Raw genomic sequence first — 15,124 nt, forward strand, 5'->3', positions numbered from 1 at the left:
AGAATAGACAGGGCAGTGGTTCTCCAAGAGATTAGCTATGAAATGCTTCTCAGACCACCTGGGGGAGACACTATGGTGACAATGATGCCTTATTCTGTATGGTGTATGTCAATCTGCTTTTTAGGCTGTGAAAGTGGTCATCAGACAGGATGGAGAAAACCAGTGCCATGTCTGCATCCTTCGTAAGGTGCAGAGAGTGTGGGGAACTCTCCTGATGTCCGCAGCAGCAGCAGCAAAGAGCAGCCTCTGTTCACAGGTATGCACCGAGCACAAAGCCTGCGATTCCCCTTGTGAACGGGGACTTGGATGCTCCTCTCTTGATAGTGGGAAATCCTGGCTGTAGGACCCGTGCTAGTTCTCGTGCCTGGGAAAAGAAGGTGTGGGAGGGAGGCGGGTAGCAAGATAACCCTGGGAGGTTCCGCCTCCCTCTGTTCATTTAACAACCACCACATAAACACAGGTGCGCCACACGTGCGTGCGCGCGCGCACACACACACACACACACAGTAAAGCCAGACATCATTCACTTGTGAAAGCACACACTAATCAACCAGTCTCCCCCACAGCCATATCCACCATCCATGAATACTCATGTATCACACACAGAGCAATTTAAAAAAAAAAAAAAAAAATTCCAGGCAGCCCCGGGAGCTATACTCTTTTTTTTCTTTTTTCTTTCTTTTTCTCATTTCCCCCTAAAAAAAGGCCTTCTAAGAAGATATATTAAACCAGGTAAACTTTTACTCATATGTTCATGTGGCTGGAGCAGATTGACAAAGAAAACAATCACAAAATAAATATTTTTGTTTTGTTTTGTTTTGTTTTTAAAAAAGAACACTTCCCTATACATCGTCTCTTTCTAACTTGACGGAGCTGCTTTCTTGGGCGGAATGGGCGCTGCTGCAAGAGGAGCTCCGGCTGGACCACGAGGGGGACAGGGAGCGAAGTGGTGAGGCCGAGGAAGCAAGGGGGCCGAGGGAGGGAGCAGCGGGGCGCAGAGCAAGGCGCCTGCCTGCCCGCGCGGTCCTCTGTCAATGTCCCCTTGAGTTTCCCAGGGGCGCTGGCTTGAGAAGCAGTCTGTCTGGGAGGGCACAGACAAGGCAGCATACAAAAAGTAAGAACCAACATGGAGCATCACGAAACAACGCCGTTTTAAGAAATCAGGTTAAAAAGAATACAAAAGTGACTCCACGGAGGGGGAGGAGGAGCTGCTCTATTTCCTACCGCTGTGCCCCCTCTTGCTTCCTTGAATGATAAGAATCACTTTTCAGGATTTATTTTTTCATGGTTTGGCTGGTTCTTTTGCTTAATCTCTCCCTTGGCTCCTCTGCTTCAACTGCATCATTCGAAAGCACCGACTTTACAGATTTGAGGCTGCTGAGTTGTAGCCTCCCTGTGTGAGTGAGAGTATATGCGTGTGTGTGCACGTGTGTGCACGCACATGGTGAGTGTGTGCGTGTGTGCAGTGGCGGTTTCTTTCTCTCCTGCCTGCTTCAGGCCAAGCCCTGAGGTCCCAACAGCTGGGTGCTCCAAGTCCCAGGGGAGAACCTTGTTGGCACTAAGGTGAGGGCTCGGATGATCTCTGCGCCCCGGGATCAGCAGATCACCCTGGACCACCTCCCTCCCCAGCCCTGGAGCGGGGCCCCCATTAGCTACAGAGTTTGCCTGTCTCGTACTCCACGGGGTTTGGCAGCTTGGAATTGAAAGCCCTCAGGGAGGACTGGATCCTGCCCACCTCGTTGTTGGCCAGCTTGAGCCGGTGCCGGAGCAAGCAGGAGAAAAGGTCGAGCCGGACTTTGCCCGGTGGGGAAAGCTGGTTTACCCGGTCCCTGAGCTCTATGAGCTGCAAGAGGGCAGAGTCCTGGGAACCTTGAGTGTACGGGTAGTCCAGCTGGAGAATTAAGTCCCGGATGGCATCCGGGTCAAAGGGGAGGCTGTAGCCAAAGACCTGCAAGGTGTTGATTTTCATGTATCCTAAGTTCTTGGAGGGGTCGGTCATCTCCAGGGGCTCGTAGTAGATTGTCTCGTTGGAGCTGTCATCCAGGGACTTGATCCGGCTCCGCAGGTAAACGTGGACTGTCTCGAAGAAGGTCTTCCACCTGTTCCCCAGGGTGATAGTCCAGTTTTGGCACTGGGCGGCCGCGTCCACGTTAGTCCTCTCCCAGTCAGGGAAGCTGCCCTCACTCACGGGCATGAACCAGCTCTCAGAGTGGCTGCCCCCGAATGGGTTGACGTAGATGGCCATGACCGGCTCCAGGGTGCTGTTCTTGGTGAGGCAGATCTGCAGGGACAGCGCCAGCATCACGTGCACCAGCCCCGGCTGGTACTTGTTGCTCTTGAGCGTGAGCAGCATACGCTTCCTCCACGAGGGGTCAAACCAGCTGCCCAGCCGCATGTCATTGCTGATGAAGATAGAGTGCACCTCGATGCGGCTGTCCCGCTTCTGCAGCAGGTACTTCAGCTCCAGGTCCTGCAGGTCCGTCTCCAGCCCCAGGAAGTTCTCCAGGGACTCAGCCACCTCCGGCCGGCATGCGCCCTGTGCCAGCACGTAGCCCGGGTTGCAGCCCCCGCAGCGCGTGCTGTTGTCCGGAGCGCAGTGGGCGCAGGCAGGCCCCTCCCCCACGGCACACGGGATGGGGCCCTGGCAGGAAGACTGGTCGTAGGGGCAGGTGCAGCTGTGGCTCTGCTCCAGGAAGGTGCCGGGAAGGGTGCTCTCTGCACAGTAGAGGAGCGACTGGACTCGGTTCCACCAGTAGGACAAGGACCTTGGGGAAGGAGGTAGACATAAACAGAGAGTCAGAGGAAGCCCACCGCCGTCTCCCCCGACAGTGGGAGGACACTGACCAACAGGACAAGAGCCCCAAGTTCCCTGCATGATGGAAACCCCCTGCCACACCACTCTGGAATAACTGAGTCAGGCCCACAGCGCCACATCTGACGGACAGATCAACACCAGAAATACTTGACACCAGACTTGCCCGGCAAACAGCCAGCCCCGTCCTGCCCCAGTACCACCTCCTTCGCTCCCTCCGCAGCCTACGGGAGATCCCTGCAGCCTCTGCATCAAAACCGCTTCTGCACTTGTCAGCCTTCCAGGTAAGACTGTCCAACAACTGGCTCTCCCCGCTTCCCAGTGTCCCATCAGGTTCTTTCCCACTTCTCCACTGCTGTCTTTTCTATTCCCTCTGCTTCTGTCACTCTGCCACCAGGAACAGGAATTTCCTATGGCTGGCTCCCTCTTCCAATTTACATCTCAGCTCCTCTGATCCCCCCCTCAAAGAGGTCTCCCGTGACACCCTTTTCAAAAGAACCACCCAGTCGCTCTCTATCACATCGTGCTAGTTTTCACGTAATGCACGGCAGGGATCAGGATTGGACATTATTGTCTACTGGTGATGTGTCCCCAGACGGCTTCTCTGTGGACGCCGCGAGAGCAGGGACGCCGCGGGACTGGCCGGCACGTTCTCGGAAACCAGGTGCGTGCCTCAGAGCCTCTGCTGGCCTGAGCTCTCCACTCATGCTTCCCTCCTTCCTGGGGCCCCGGTGCGAGCGACACCTCTGCTGGGTGAGGCAAGGCCCCCCCAGCGCCCCATTTACATCTCTCCCATACAGTCTGGCCGAGACTTCCTTCTCCGAGGTGGCTTTTCTCTCTGGCTGCCGCTTTTTATTAGACCATGCCTCTGATTTATGTTCTGGGAATGTGACTTTAAGTAGCCACCACATAGTTAAAATTTTGCAGTTTGGGGGTTTCTGTGTACTTATTAGATCTTCCCAATGAACAAATACCCCCCCCCACCTCCAAACACACTGCTTAAAATCAGGACATGCTGTGTGCACTTGTTGACCCACTGGGCACCCAAGGTGGGGGAGGAGTGAGCGTTGGAGGCCGGGCAGCCCTGCCTCGCCTTCCCCTCCCCTCCTGTGACTGAGAGTGATCACTTGTGTGAAACCACCTGATGTGCATGTTCTCACCATATACTGTCGGAGTGTGAGCTAAAACACTACCCCTTTCTTCCCAAAAAAAAAAAAAAAAAAAAAAAAAAAAAAAAAAGCCTTAAAGTAAAAATGAATGAGAATTGGAGTATTATTAGAATAATATTAGAATCTACCATAATTTATACAGAAGTAAAATTAGCCTCTGTTTCCTCTCCCTCACTTCAGATACAAGCCAGAATTGAGCAGGACACATAAGGAGGTAAAGACGGCAGGAGACTCTCCCAAGGCCTCACATGGGTCCCCACGGCCGGCTCTCCCATGTGGGACAGAGGAACCCCCAGCCTCAGCCACTCTATGGGAAAATGCCAAGCTTGGGCCCTGGCGGCTGGGAAGCTCACCTCTCCTTGGGCAGGCGGAAGCGAGGCTGCCGGGGGCAGCGTTTACAGAGGTTGAAGAGCCGGCGGACAATCCGGTGGGTCTTCTTGAACAGCAGTTTCAGGCTGGCCCCCAGCTGCTGGTAGCGGTGCTGAAGGCTGGTGTCCATGGCCCAGAACTGCGAGATGGCCGTGGAGTTCAGGAATCTGTCGTCCGGCAGCCTTTTCAGCAGGGTCTGGAATTCCTCTGCGGGCAAGGACACAGAGTGGCGCTCAGGGAGCACCATGCAGACCCTGGGAGGGGCAGGAGGGCACTGCCCAGACCCAGCGGGCCTTGGTGAGGCCCTGTCTGAGGAAGGAGGCTTTGCACCTACTCTCCCAGGCCCTTGGATATATTTCCTTTTCAACAGCTTTATTTGGAAAATAATTAACATACCATAAACAATAACTTTCGGATTCTTTTCTCTCTTTCCTGCCCCTAGGAAGGGGCAGGAAATAGGCTTCTGAATTTCAAACCAGAAGTGCTGCTTTTGCCAATGACCTTGGATGCACCGCTTTCTCCCTCTGTAACTCCTTATACATCATTCACAAATGCCACAGGCCTGTCCCCTTCAGTCACACCACAGACACCCCGGGGGAGCTGTGCAGCAGTCACGAAGGGACGAGTGCATGGCCGGTGAGTGCGGACAGAGACGCGGAGCACCCAGCTCAGAAAGCGGCTTAGAAACCTCCAGTCCCTGCGCCCAGCCTCTCCCGTCCACATCCTTCCTCAGACTCTGGAACACCCTTTGTCTCTTTCAAGCTTTGGCTCTTGGCAGATTCCTGTTCTTTCCTGTGGCTAATCCAGAAGCAAGATGCTCTCTGGTTCTCAGTGCCTATTGCAAGTCTGAGTTCTCGGAGCTTCCCGGGCACAGCATGATTGCTGAACTCACGCTCAGATCTGCTTACTTGGGACCTGCAGCAACTGGTGGGGGTCCAGATAGCCCTCATTTACTCATTAGCAGTAAATAACTGATGGTGGTGGGAGCCCAACATCATGTCCCGCAGTAAGCAGCACTGAACGTGTCCCACCATCACGACCCAGTTCAGCTGGGGCTGTGGGGACTGGAATGTTCTTAGCAATTAACTGCCATGTCTGGGACTTGAAATGACAATGCACAGGGCCTCAGCTCATTCTGATTTCTCAAGCACCTGGTTATTTGCCTCTCTACCCCTCTCCCAATGGTTTGAGAATCATACCTAGTGATGATATTAACAACTACCATGTATATAATTGGGTTTGGTCTTTTGTTTTTGTTTTTTAGAGACAGAGAAAGGCAGAGAATCTTAAGCAGGCTCCATACCCAGTGCAGAGAGCCTGACATGGGGCTCGATCTCACGATCCTGAGAACATACCTGAGCCAAAATCAAGAGTCAGATGCTTAACCGACTGAGCCACCCAGGTGCCCCTCATCGTTCTTTTTGTAAAACATTTAAGCTCACAAAAGAGCACAAGGAGTAACAGGATAAACCCCCATATGCCCACCACCTAGATTTAGGCATTCTGCTTTATTGGCTTCAGTCTTTTGTTTTGTTTTGTTTTTGAGAAATAAGGCAATGAGAATATATAATCCAAGGCCATAAACTTCCCCTCTCCATCAACCACTCTCTTGGATGTTCAGTAGTTACCATATATTTCTTCACGTTTTCTGCAAACAACTTTATCTGTAAAAATATTAGGAAGTGGCTAGTATGTTTTAAAGCATCATATAAATAGTATTAAATGTCTTATATTTAATACATGTTACAGTATTATATTGATATAATATGTATATAAAATACATAACCTTTTTCATTTTGCTTCGTTTTACCCAACATTATGTTTCTGAGCTATACCCACATAACTATTGCTCGTTTAGTGTTGAAGTGAATGAATGTACCAGAGTTATTTATACATGAATTTTACCTACACTCTCCCACGTGAGCCTCCTCTCCACCCACTGTGATCACTTTCCCTCTTTTACCGATGGGGAGATGAGGGTATTGTGAAGCTGGGCGGCTAATACAAGGTCATAAAACCGGTCAGTAACAGAGTATCTTTTCTTTGGGGCTGCTCTCAGAAAATGTCACATACTGGTTGGCTGATAAGCCACAAAAACTCATTTCTCATGGTTCAAGAACCCGAGAGTTCAAGATCAGGACGCCAGCATGGTCAGGTTCTGGTGAAGGACCTCTTCTGGGTCGCGCAGTGCTAACTCTTCACTGTGTCTTCACGTGGTAGAAGGGGAGAGGGAGCTCTCTGGGGCTCTTTAATAAGCGCGCCAATTCCTTAGTCACCTCCCAAAGGCCCCGCCTCACTGGGCATTGTATTTTCAACATAAAAATGTCAGGGGACACAAAGGTTCAAAGGACGCTCTGAGCAAGGACTCAAAATCAGGTCCTGAATCTAATCTCAAGGTAACGCTGACATTCGTTGGACCTGCAACAAGCCCTCATCAGCATGTACTGGGTGCTTGTTGTACTTCAGTAATTCAACAAGTAGTCCTTGTGCACCTTATGTGCAGGCAAGGCCTATGCCCTCGAATATATTCACCTGAACTTACTCCGTCCACAAAGTGCATCTCTTTGGTAGGGGTCATGTCCATTTGCATCGACAACAAAGATAACCACTTGAGACCTGCAGGGTGATATAACCCGCTAGGGGTCATGGACACAGGAAGTGGGTGAGCCAGGATCCACACTGCGTTCCACACATTCCAGTCCTGCAGCTCTTAGCCATTTCCCATTGCCAGGGAGGAAATTGGGGCCAGCCGACTGCTCACCTGACTCCTCAAACTGCCGGTTGTGGGTCACCCAGGAGTCCTGGATCTGCAGCAGGCTGTCCTCCATGGCCTGGATGTCAGCGTCCGGACAGTTGCATTCCGGAAAGGTGGGGCTGCACTTGCACCAACAGTCGTTCCCCCTGCAGACGAGCTCACCCTCGGAGCTGCACGTGATGTAGCTGAGTGCCGCGGCCACAAAGCGCTCACGCAGGTACTCGGGCAGCAGCACCTGCAGGCCTGGGGAAAGGCCGTCCCGGTGATTGTGGGGTAGGGCCGGTAGGGACTCGGTGTCCCACACTCAAGGCTGCAGGATCCCTAGCTGGGGCTCTGCACACTTGTGCATTCTGCGCCCCAGAATGGTTGGTCACCCCAGGGCCTGACCCTGTGGAGCTGGTTGGGTAAAAAGGGCCAGGCTGCCCCCAGGGGACAGGTGGGAGGGGGTCTGAAAATGCAGATGAGGAGCATCAAAGCCCAAGGCTTAGTCAAACCCCTCCCGTCAGCCAAATTGAGAGCCCGCATATCACATGGATGGCCTTACTGGCTGTGCATCAGCATTTCTAGGATGGGAACTGGAAGGAGAGCTTACAGCCCTCACAGGGGAGGAATCAAGGCTCAATAGACTTTTTGTTCTGATTTCCACAACCATCCTGGTTCTGGCTTCTCTGAGCTGAGCAGCAGACATCCTGAGATGTTATGCTGACCCCCGTCTCGGGGCTCCCACCTCAGTTCTGATGACCAAGGGGGCCGCTCTGTTAGGAAGTGGGGACAAGGGTTGCTGGTACATAGCAGCCAGACTCCACACCAAGCACTTTGTGTATATGATCATAAATAAAGTTCTGGGCAGACTGAGGCTCCTCTAGGGGAGCAGATCCGAGCTCAGTGCTCTTGAAATTGGCTTGGTGTCAGACCTGCCCCTGGTATCGTCAGGTCATACTGCATCACTGGGACCGGCTGCCTGTCTCAGTACAGGGGACTCTTCAGGGGATTGGAAAGTTAGCCGGTGGTGGGCATCCTAAGTTCAGTCAAGCCTGGGCAGGTGTGAATGGTGCCCAGCTCTCTTTTCTAATTAGCTGCCTCTGATCTTGGGTATAATCCACTAAATTGCTCCAAGCTTCAGTTTTCCTACCCATCTGTGGTGGGTATTATTTTACCAGTAGCAGAATATATTCCCGATTCAGCTTCAAGCCACTCAGGATGGCTGTTGGAAACATATCAAGAGGCCTTTGGAGGCAGGCAGCCTGGGCTAAGTTTGAGGTCAGACCTGCAAGAGGCTCCCCAGTAGGGACATTGTGAGAGACTGTGCCAGAAGGGTGAGGGACAGGAGAACTTCTGGATGCAATAAGCTCCCCTCTCCTCAAATATCTGCCAGCTCTTTACTGTCACGCCCTTAACCTTGTCCTTGGCAGGAAATCAGAGAGCCCAAAGTATGTTATCCTTGTCTCGGCAGACGTCGGAGCATAACTCAGAGCTCCAACAGCAGTGGGTGCTCGTCGTGCTTGCTCCAGGTCTGCCTCCTCTTCTGAACGCTCCTAAATTCTCCTCTCCTCATGGCGTGCCCACAGCTGGCACTTGAGCAGCCCAGCCCACACACTCTGTCCACACGCTTGCTTTCGACGCAGACGCACACCCTTCCAAGTCCCTTCTCTTCACCTCCCCCACTCCCTCCCTCCTCCTCACCATAACATTTCCCATTGCTATAAAATAAGTGCCCCGAGCAATGTCTGCATGAGTGATGGGCTATAAAATTAAATGGCATAAACTATTCCAAATGAACCACCAGACATCCTGAACTTCACTCATCGCTAATTTCCAGATGCAAACCCAGCCCACCGAGGGATAGGAGAAGAGGGATGCTAACGGCGTGAGGTGCCTCTCTAGAGAAAGGAGTCTTTTACTCCTTTGTTTTATATATTCCTGGATCCCGAAAGTGCTGATGGGTTGCATCTAGCTCAGGTTGCCTGGAATTTATAATCGTAGATCCTGGGTGAGGGCTATTGATTTTATAATACCGAGTCAATAATATCTCAAACAGAGTCCAATTCAGTTAGGCCTTAAGAAAAATGAACTTTTCCCATCGCCAAACAGCTCTGTTGGAATCGGTTTGCATAGCTCTGGCCCAGGATGCCGGGGGGACAGGCAGCAGGAGCTGAGCGCCTCCCCTTAACCTCCCAGCCTCCAGGCCTCAGGCCACCCCATCTTTTTGCTTTCCTGTTTGCAAGGCTGTTTTGTCTAGTTCTGTCTCCAGTGGGGGCTCCCGTTCCTCTCAAACTGTTCTTCTAACTTTGATCTCCCAAAGGAGAGGAGAGACTAAGTAGGGACTAAGTAAAGGAGAGGAGAGAGAGAAAGTAGGGACCACTCTTGGGGTAGCCAATGACCCCACATTTTGTAAAGCTCTCAGCTGAGCTAGAGATGGTGGCCCCATAACCACTCTGCAAAGACTAGCTGTTCCCCAGTGTGTCCTTAGGACAAAGTGGAGGGTTCTTTGGGCAACAAAGGAGATCATCAAACCAGGCCAAGGTATGGGTGTGGTATTGCTGTAGGACAGTGACGGGGTCTCGGGGAGGACTAACACGTGGGAGGGTGTGGGTGCCAAGTGGTCTGAACAATAGTCTTGGGTGCAGGATAAACCATGTCAGAAAAATTTCCCAAAAGAATGAAGGAAAGTTGTTTCATACGGGTCCCAGAACTCCTGGTGGTTCTGGTCCTTGGCAGGGTTTAGCCGATTGAGGCACCAGGACCTTCTCCTGCTCCTCGGTGAGCCACGTTTTTCAGGAGATGTGAAACGTATTGACACCCCTCCCATGGCGGGACCCCTTACCGAGTAACTGCACTTTGTTCTCCGGACTCTGTACCAGGACAGAGCTGACCGAATCCAGGTTGTCGTAGTTGCTGCAGCCCAGAGGGCCAGTCCTGGTCTCCGTGACCTAGAGAAGGAGGGCACAGTGTGGATTTAGATGCCCAGTGGAGACCAGCCCTATGTGCTTCCCTCTCTAGCCATCTGACCTCAGGCCCCTTGTCTTATCCTTGAGCAGCCCAAGAGCGCATGAGTTTCCCTTCCCCCAGGGGCATGAAGCCACCTTCCTTCCTTGTTCTAACTCAGTGAGTACTGGTGGTGGAGGGCGGCCAGCGGCAGGTTGTACACAGTGCGTGGCTTCCAAGGGAGCCAAAGGGAATTCGCCTCTGGGAAGAAAAAATTCAACATAGGCAGAAGAAGATAGACCTCTAAGCCTGAGTCCCCCCACTTCCTCCCCCAGAGGGAGACAGGAGTCCAGATGTGGATGCTGTCAGCCGGCTGGTAAGCCCAGCTGCATCCACTCGATGTGGTGCTCGCAGCTTTAGGGATCCCGAGGACGAAAAGCACTAGAGAAATAGGAGTTACGAGTATTATTATTAGTATTAAACATTTAAGTCCCACCTCGCCACTGAGATGTCCTTAGAGAAAATCAGCCATGGGCTTACTGCATATTTTAATAAGTATATTAAATATACATAAACTCTTATAGCCATGTAATATTCCAAAACACCACAGAATCATTTTAAAATATTATAAAGTTGGCCTATCCATTTTTCTCTCATGTTTTTAAAGTATAAGATGAAAAATGGGGAGCTTTAAATGCACTGAAATAATTCCCTAATAAGAATGATGGGGACCCGCGGCCCTTTCTTCCCGGGATCTCCAAGAGCTTTGCCAACAATCAATCAACCAATCAACGAGTATTTATTGAGCAGCCGCTGTTCAATTCCGCACAATTCATCAAACATTCATAGAGTGCCTTTCCTGGATTTCTTCAAGGAGTTGGCCCTGATATCTTGGACCTTCTCTCCTGGCTCTGGGCACCTCTGCCCTGCAGCAGACGTAGAAGTTTCCATCCTTTTTTAAAAAGATCTGGTTAAAGTCTGGGTCCTCCACACACTGAAGGCTCCCCAGGGCTAGGCTTCTATTCACCTTATTCACCAGGTTGTCCTCCAGGAAATTACACCTTGGGGGAGAGGCAGGTGCACAGTGCAACTGAGGCACCCAAGTCGAGCAGAAGCCCTATGTCAGTGCGCACTCAGGAAAACAGAGCTCTGAGCAGAGAGAGGGAGCGGAAGGGAAGCAGCAACAGAGGAGACTCAACTGAACAGGTCCTGAAGAATAAGTAGACATCTTAGTGAATCTGTATTGTACACCTGGATGTAATATAACATGGTATGTGAACTATACAGGCATTAAAATAAATTAAAATAAAAAGTAAAATGAAATAAATAATAATAAAGAGAAATAGAAGCAGCCAGGAAGAGAAGGGAAGGAAAGTTCTCTGCAAACCAGGAGAAGGGGTGAGCATAAGCTGTAACACACAGCTGGAACGTGTGTCGTGAAAATGTTCAGCACCCTGCAGGTTACGGGGTTGGGGGGGGCGGGGAGTCACCAGGTGACGAGCAAAGTAGAAATGACATTTTTAAAGAGAATTTAGTAGTTTTAGTCTTTAAAAATACTCATGGGAGCGCCTGGGTAGCTCAGTGGGTTAAAGCCTCTGCCTTTGGCTCAGGTCATGATCCCAGGGTCCTGGGATTGAGCCCCGCATCGAGCTCTCTGCTTAGCAGGGAGCCTGCTTCTTCCTCTCTCTCTCTCTCTCTCTCTCTCTGCCTACTTGTGATCTCTGTCTGTCAAATGAATAAATAAAATCTTTTAAGAAATGAAGTCTGGGTTTGATACTGACTAGAAATAAGGCAGGGAGACAGATGGGAGAGAACCTGGTGACTTAAATTAGTCTGAGAAGGCTTCATGGGGGAGGTGAGCCATGAAGGATGAATAGGAATCGAGGGGAAAGAGGAGAGAATATGGAGAAAAAGAGGTGATTACAGACAGAGACCAAGGAGCAAACGGACACAGCGCACGAAAAGCAGCAAACCCAGCCCGAATAAAGAATGGGACCAAGAGCATGACAGGGGCAGGAATGACTTCCCTACGGTTGCCAAGTTCATCCCCCAATGTCATCTCTTTTAACCTTCACAGAAACTCTGAGACAAACCTCACTACTATCACTCTCTGAAGAAGAAAACCAAGGTTCACAGAGTGTTGGTGCCCGAGGCCACAAAGCTGAGAGTAGCTAAAACAGGATTTTAATGTTTGAGTCCTCAGTCTCCTCCTGTCTCCTGTGAGGGTGTGTCAAAGGACTGCAGAAAATAGAGTTAAACCCCTCTGGGTGACATCGCGTCTGAAAACAAGTATCAACAGAGCAGTTCATCCAAACTAGTTCAGTGATCTGCCCTTGGCTCGGAATGTGAACCCGGGACAAAACAAACTGTATAGACTTGAGACCACTGTATCCTAATACTACAGATGAGGAGCCCTTGGCCAGGTATGTGAAATGATTTGTTCAAGGTCACACAGCTAGTTACCTGCAGGGCTTGGATTCATTCCACCCATTCACACCTTCTCTCACTCGCCCATGTATTCATTTAACTGTGCAAGGAGCATCCAGAACTCACCCTGAGTAAGGCACAGGCACTGCCATCAGGAGTTCAGAGACAGGAAGAAACATGCTTCCGTAAGCCCAGCATTGGGGCTATTACACAGGCACCTGCCTCCCTCCACAGGTGGGCACTAGGTGCCGAGTAATGGCTGTGTACTGAGTGAGCGGCTGCTGGGCTAGGGGTCACACTCAGTGGGAAGGCAGGGCCAGGCTGCCTTCAAGGTGAGGTCTTCATCTCTATGTAAAGATGCCTGTAGGAGGAGCCGTGGCCATGGACGAGCCCACTCTTTTGGGATGGGATGGACTGAGGGGCAGGGTGGAATGGCGGGTGAGACGGTGGGTGGGTGTGGTATTTAGGACACTAGCCTCTTCCCGCCTCCAGGTGACCTGGCCACCACACTGTCATGGAGATCTGCGCTGGCTTTTCCATCCACCCACCCGAGCTGGCTCCTCACCAGCACTGGGTCCAGGCAGGGAGGGAGCTACACGCCTCATGGAGGAGCAGGACGACCCACCAAGGAGGACAGTGAGCAGCCGCTCTCCTCCCCCTTAGGCCCCTACCCTCCCGGTCCACCCACCCACCCATCTGGGTCCCCACCACCAGCACCATTTTAGGCAGCATTCGGGCTGGCTCTGAGGCGGTTTTCTGACCTTGACTTTGCTATTTCCAAAGGTCAGTTCCACAAGAGGACAATCAATTAGGTAAGTCATGGAGAGGATGTGGGTTGCTTCCCTTTGTTAATTGTGGCATGAGGACAGGAACGAGGAAGAGACAAAGACTCTGATCCCCACGGTCACTTGCTTAGAGGGAAGGAGCCGAGCCAGATCGAGAATGAGGAAGGCTCTCTCAGATGATGCTAGGACCCAAAGTCACTGCTTTCTCCACTGCCATTCTGCTTTGAGCCACGTCTGTCCTGAGAGACAGAAGGAGGTGGGAAGGAAACCGGACACGCAGAGGGTCCTCTTCCAGATATTGCCTGGGCACTGACTTGATAAGCTGGATGCCTGAAGGAAGACCCCTTCCCCCCAGGGATGAGAGTCCCAGAGTCTCTAGAAGGTGAGTCCAGAGAACCCTGTGCTTTCTCTGTAGCAGACACAGATAGCTTTGGCAGATTACAAAAAGGACCCATAGAGATAATGGAAAGCACCATTCACTTAGGCGCACACATTCAAAGAGCATCTCCGATAAGCTTTCAGAAAGGGAAAATAATTGTGTGCTAATTGGTCTGTTGACAGAGACTGTCCTGCCTTCAGAAAGCCCTGATGGATCTCAGGTTCATTAGCACATCCAATTTTCCGTCAATCCTGGTCGTGCAAGCCCTCCTTCCGTCGAGCCTGCTCTCCTCCCTTTGCCCTTCGCGGCCCCGCTGCTCTTGTCCTACCTCGGGAGACACCTGCGAAGCTAAGCGACGGAAACGGGCTGCTCACGGCGAGCTGGCCCCTTCTCGCGACAGGGCCGGGCAGGGCGAGCGCAGCCACGGGGTGTGCCTCAAAGAGCAGTGGGTTGAGCCCCAGGCTGCTGCGCTGAGGGATTCACACAAGCCTTTTTAAGGACGCTTTGTGAGAATCGCTTCTTTTTGCCATCCTGGGACCCACTCGGGTTTTGGGTGGGCTCTTTTCAGTAAGTTCCGGAACGTATCAAACCAAGTCCTTCCCCCAGCTTCGATTAAGTAGAGGGTTCGCTGCCACCGAGATACAGGCTCGTCCACTCGCGGCTCTCCTCCCCTCCCAGGCTTACCAGTGTCATGGAAGCAGTTTAATATTCTAATAATTGGTCTACCCAAACAAGCCAAAGGTAAGCCCTGACTATAGGCAAGTCAAATCCTGGAGTCCACGTACTTCTCAAGGTCACGACTTGACCTTGATGAGCACTGAGGCCGAAACCCAATCCCAAGTCTTCTCACTTGAGCACGTCTGTTTCCCACTAAGCCGGGCAGCCTGCCTTCCGCTATCAAGAGCTTTACTGGTGTCTCAGCATGTGGTGGCCACCGCGAGGGGACCTGGAACCACGTTCAGGGTGCAGAGTCCCTCCTGCGCTAAGCCCTCCTGTTACACCTGCGGGCACAGGGAGGTGCCAATGGGGATGTCGCCAGCCACGGAGTAACGTGACAAATCCTGCAGTGGAGCTGTGTACCGATCAGGGTCAACCTTGCAGCGGAGTGGGGTTTTCAGTGGGGTGTCCGAGCAATGGGTCGGATAAACGAAAGGGGCCGGCATGCCTCTCGCTCCGTGTTGGTGAAAGCAAGTGGCTAACGAGGGGTAGGAAGTAGAAGCACACCTGCTTACTGAAATGAAAAACAGGCAGATGTGCTGGAGGATTTTTCCTTCACCAAGGCTGAGCAGGTGAGCACAGCACCTCAGGCCACCCCCCTCGATCCAGAGTCCTGACAGTGCAGGAAGCCGCTCCACAGTCGCAAAGGCGCATTCAGTAGAGGCAAGTGGGCGGCAGGGGCCGCAGCACCAACTCGGGCACGTTAGCTAGCAGGGATGCACCCAGCCTACTGGCCCTTGCTCTGTGGGTCTGGAAAAGTATGTTAGAGCAAAGAAATGGCTCTGG

General features: G+C 51.9%; 1 protein-coding gene across 1 annotated transcript in view; it reads right to left on the reverse strand.

Annotated features, from left to right (window-relative positions):
* Positions 1-743: 743 nt before the first annotated feature.
* Positions 744-15,124, reverse strand: part of BRINP2 (BMP/retinoic acid inducible neural specific 2) — a 108,567-nt gene continuing 94,186 nt past the window's right edge. The window contains exons 5-8 of the mRNA XM_059412843.1: positions 9,930-10,035; positions 7,112-7,348; positions 4,335-4,557; positions 744-2,765 (exon numbers count right to left, since the gene is read on the reverse strand). Of these exons, the coding sequence (XP_059268826.1) occupies positions 1,649-2,765; positions 4,335-4,557; positions 7,112-7,348; positions 9,930-10,035 (1,683 nt within the window). The 3' untranslated portion in view covers positions 744-1,648. The remainder of the gene's footprint in view (positions 2,766-4,334; positions 4,558-7,111; positions 7,349-9,929; positions 10,036-15,124) is intronic.

The sequence above is a fragment of the Mustela nigripes genome, chromosome 10, assembly GCF_022355385.1.
Source record: "Mustela nigripes isolate SB6536 chromosome 10, MUSNIG.SB6536, whole genome shotgun sequence".
NCBI classification, from domain to species: Eukaryota; Metazoa; Chordata; class Mammalia; order Carnivora; family Mustelidae; genus Mustela; species Mustela nigripes.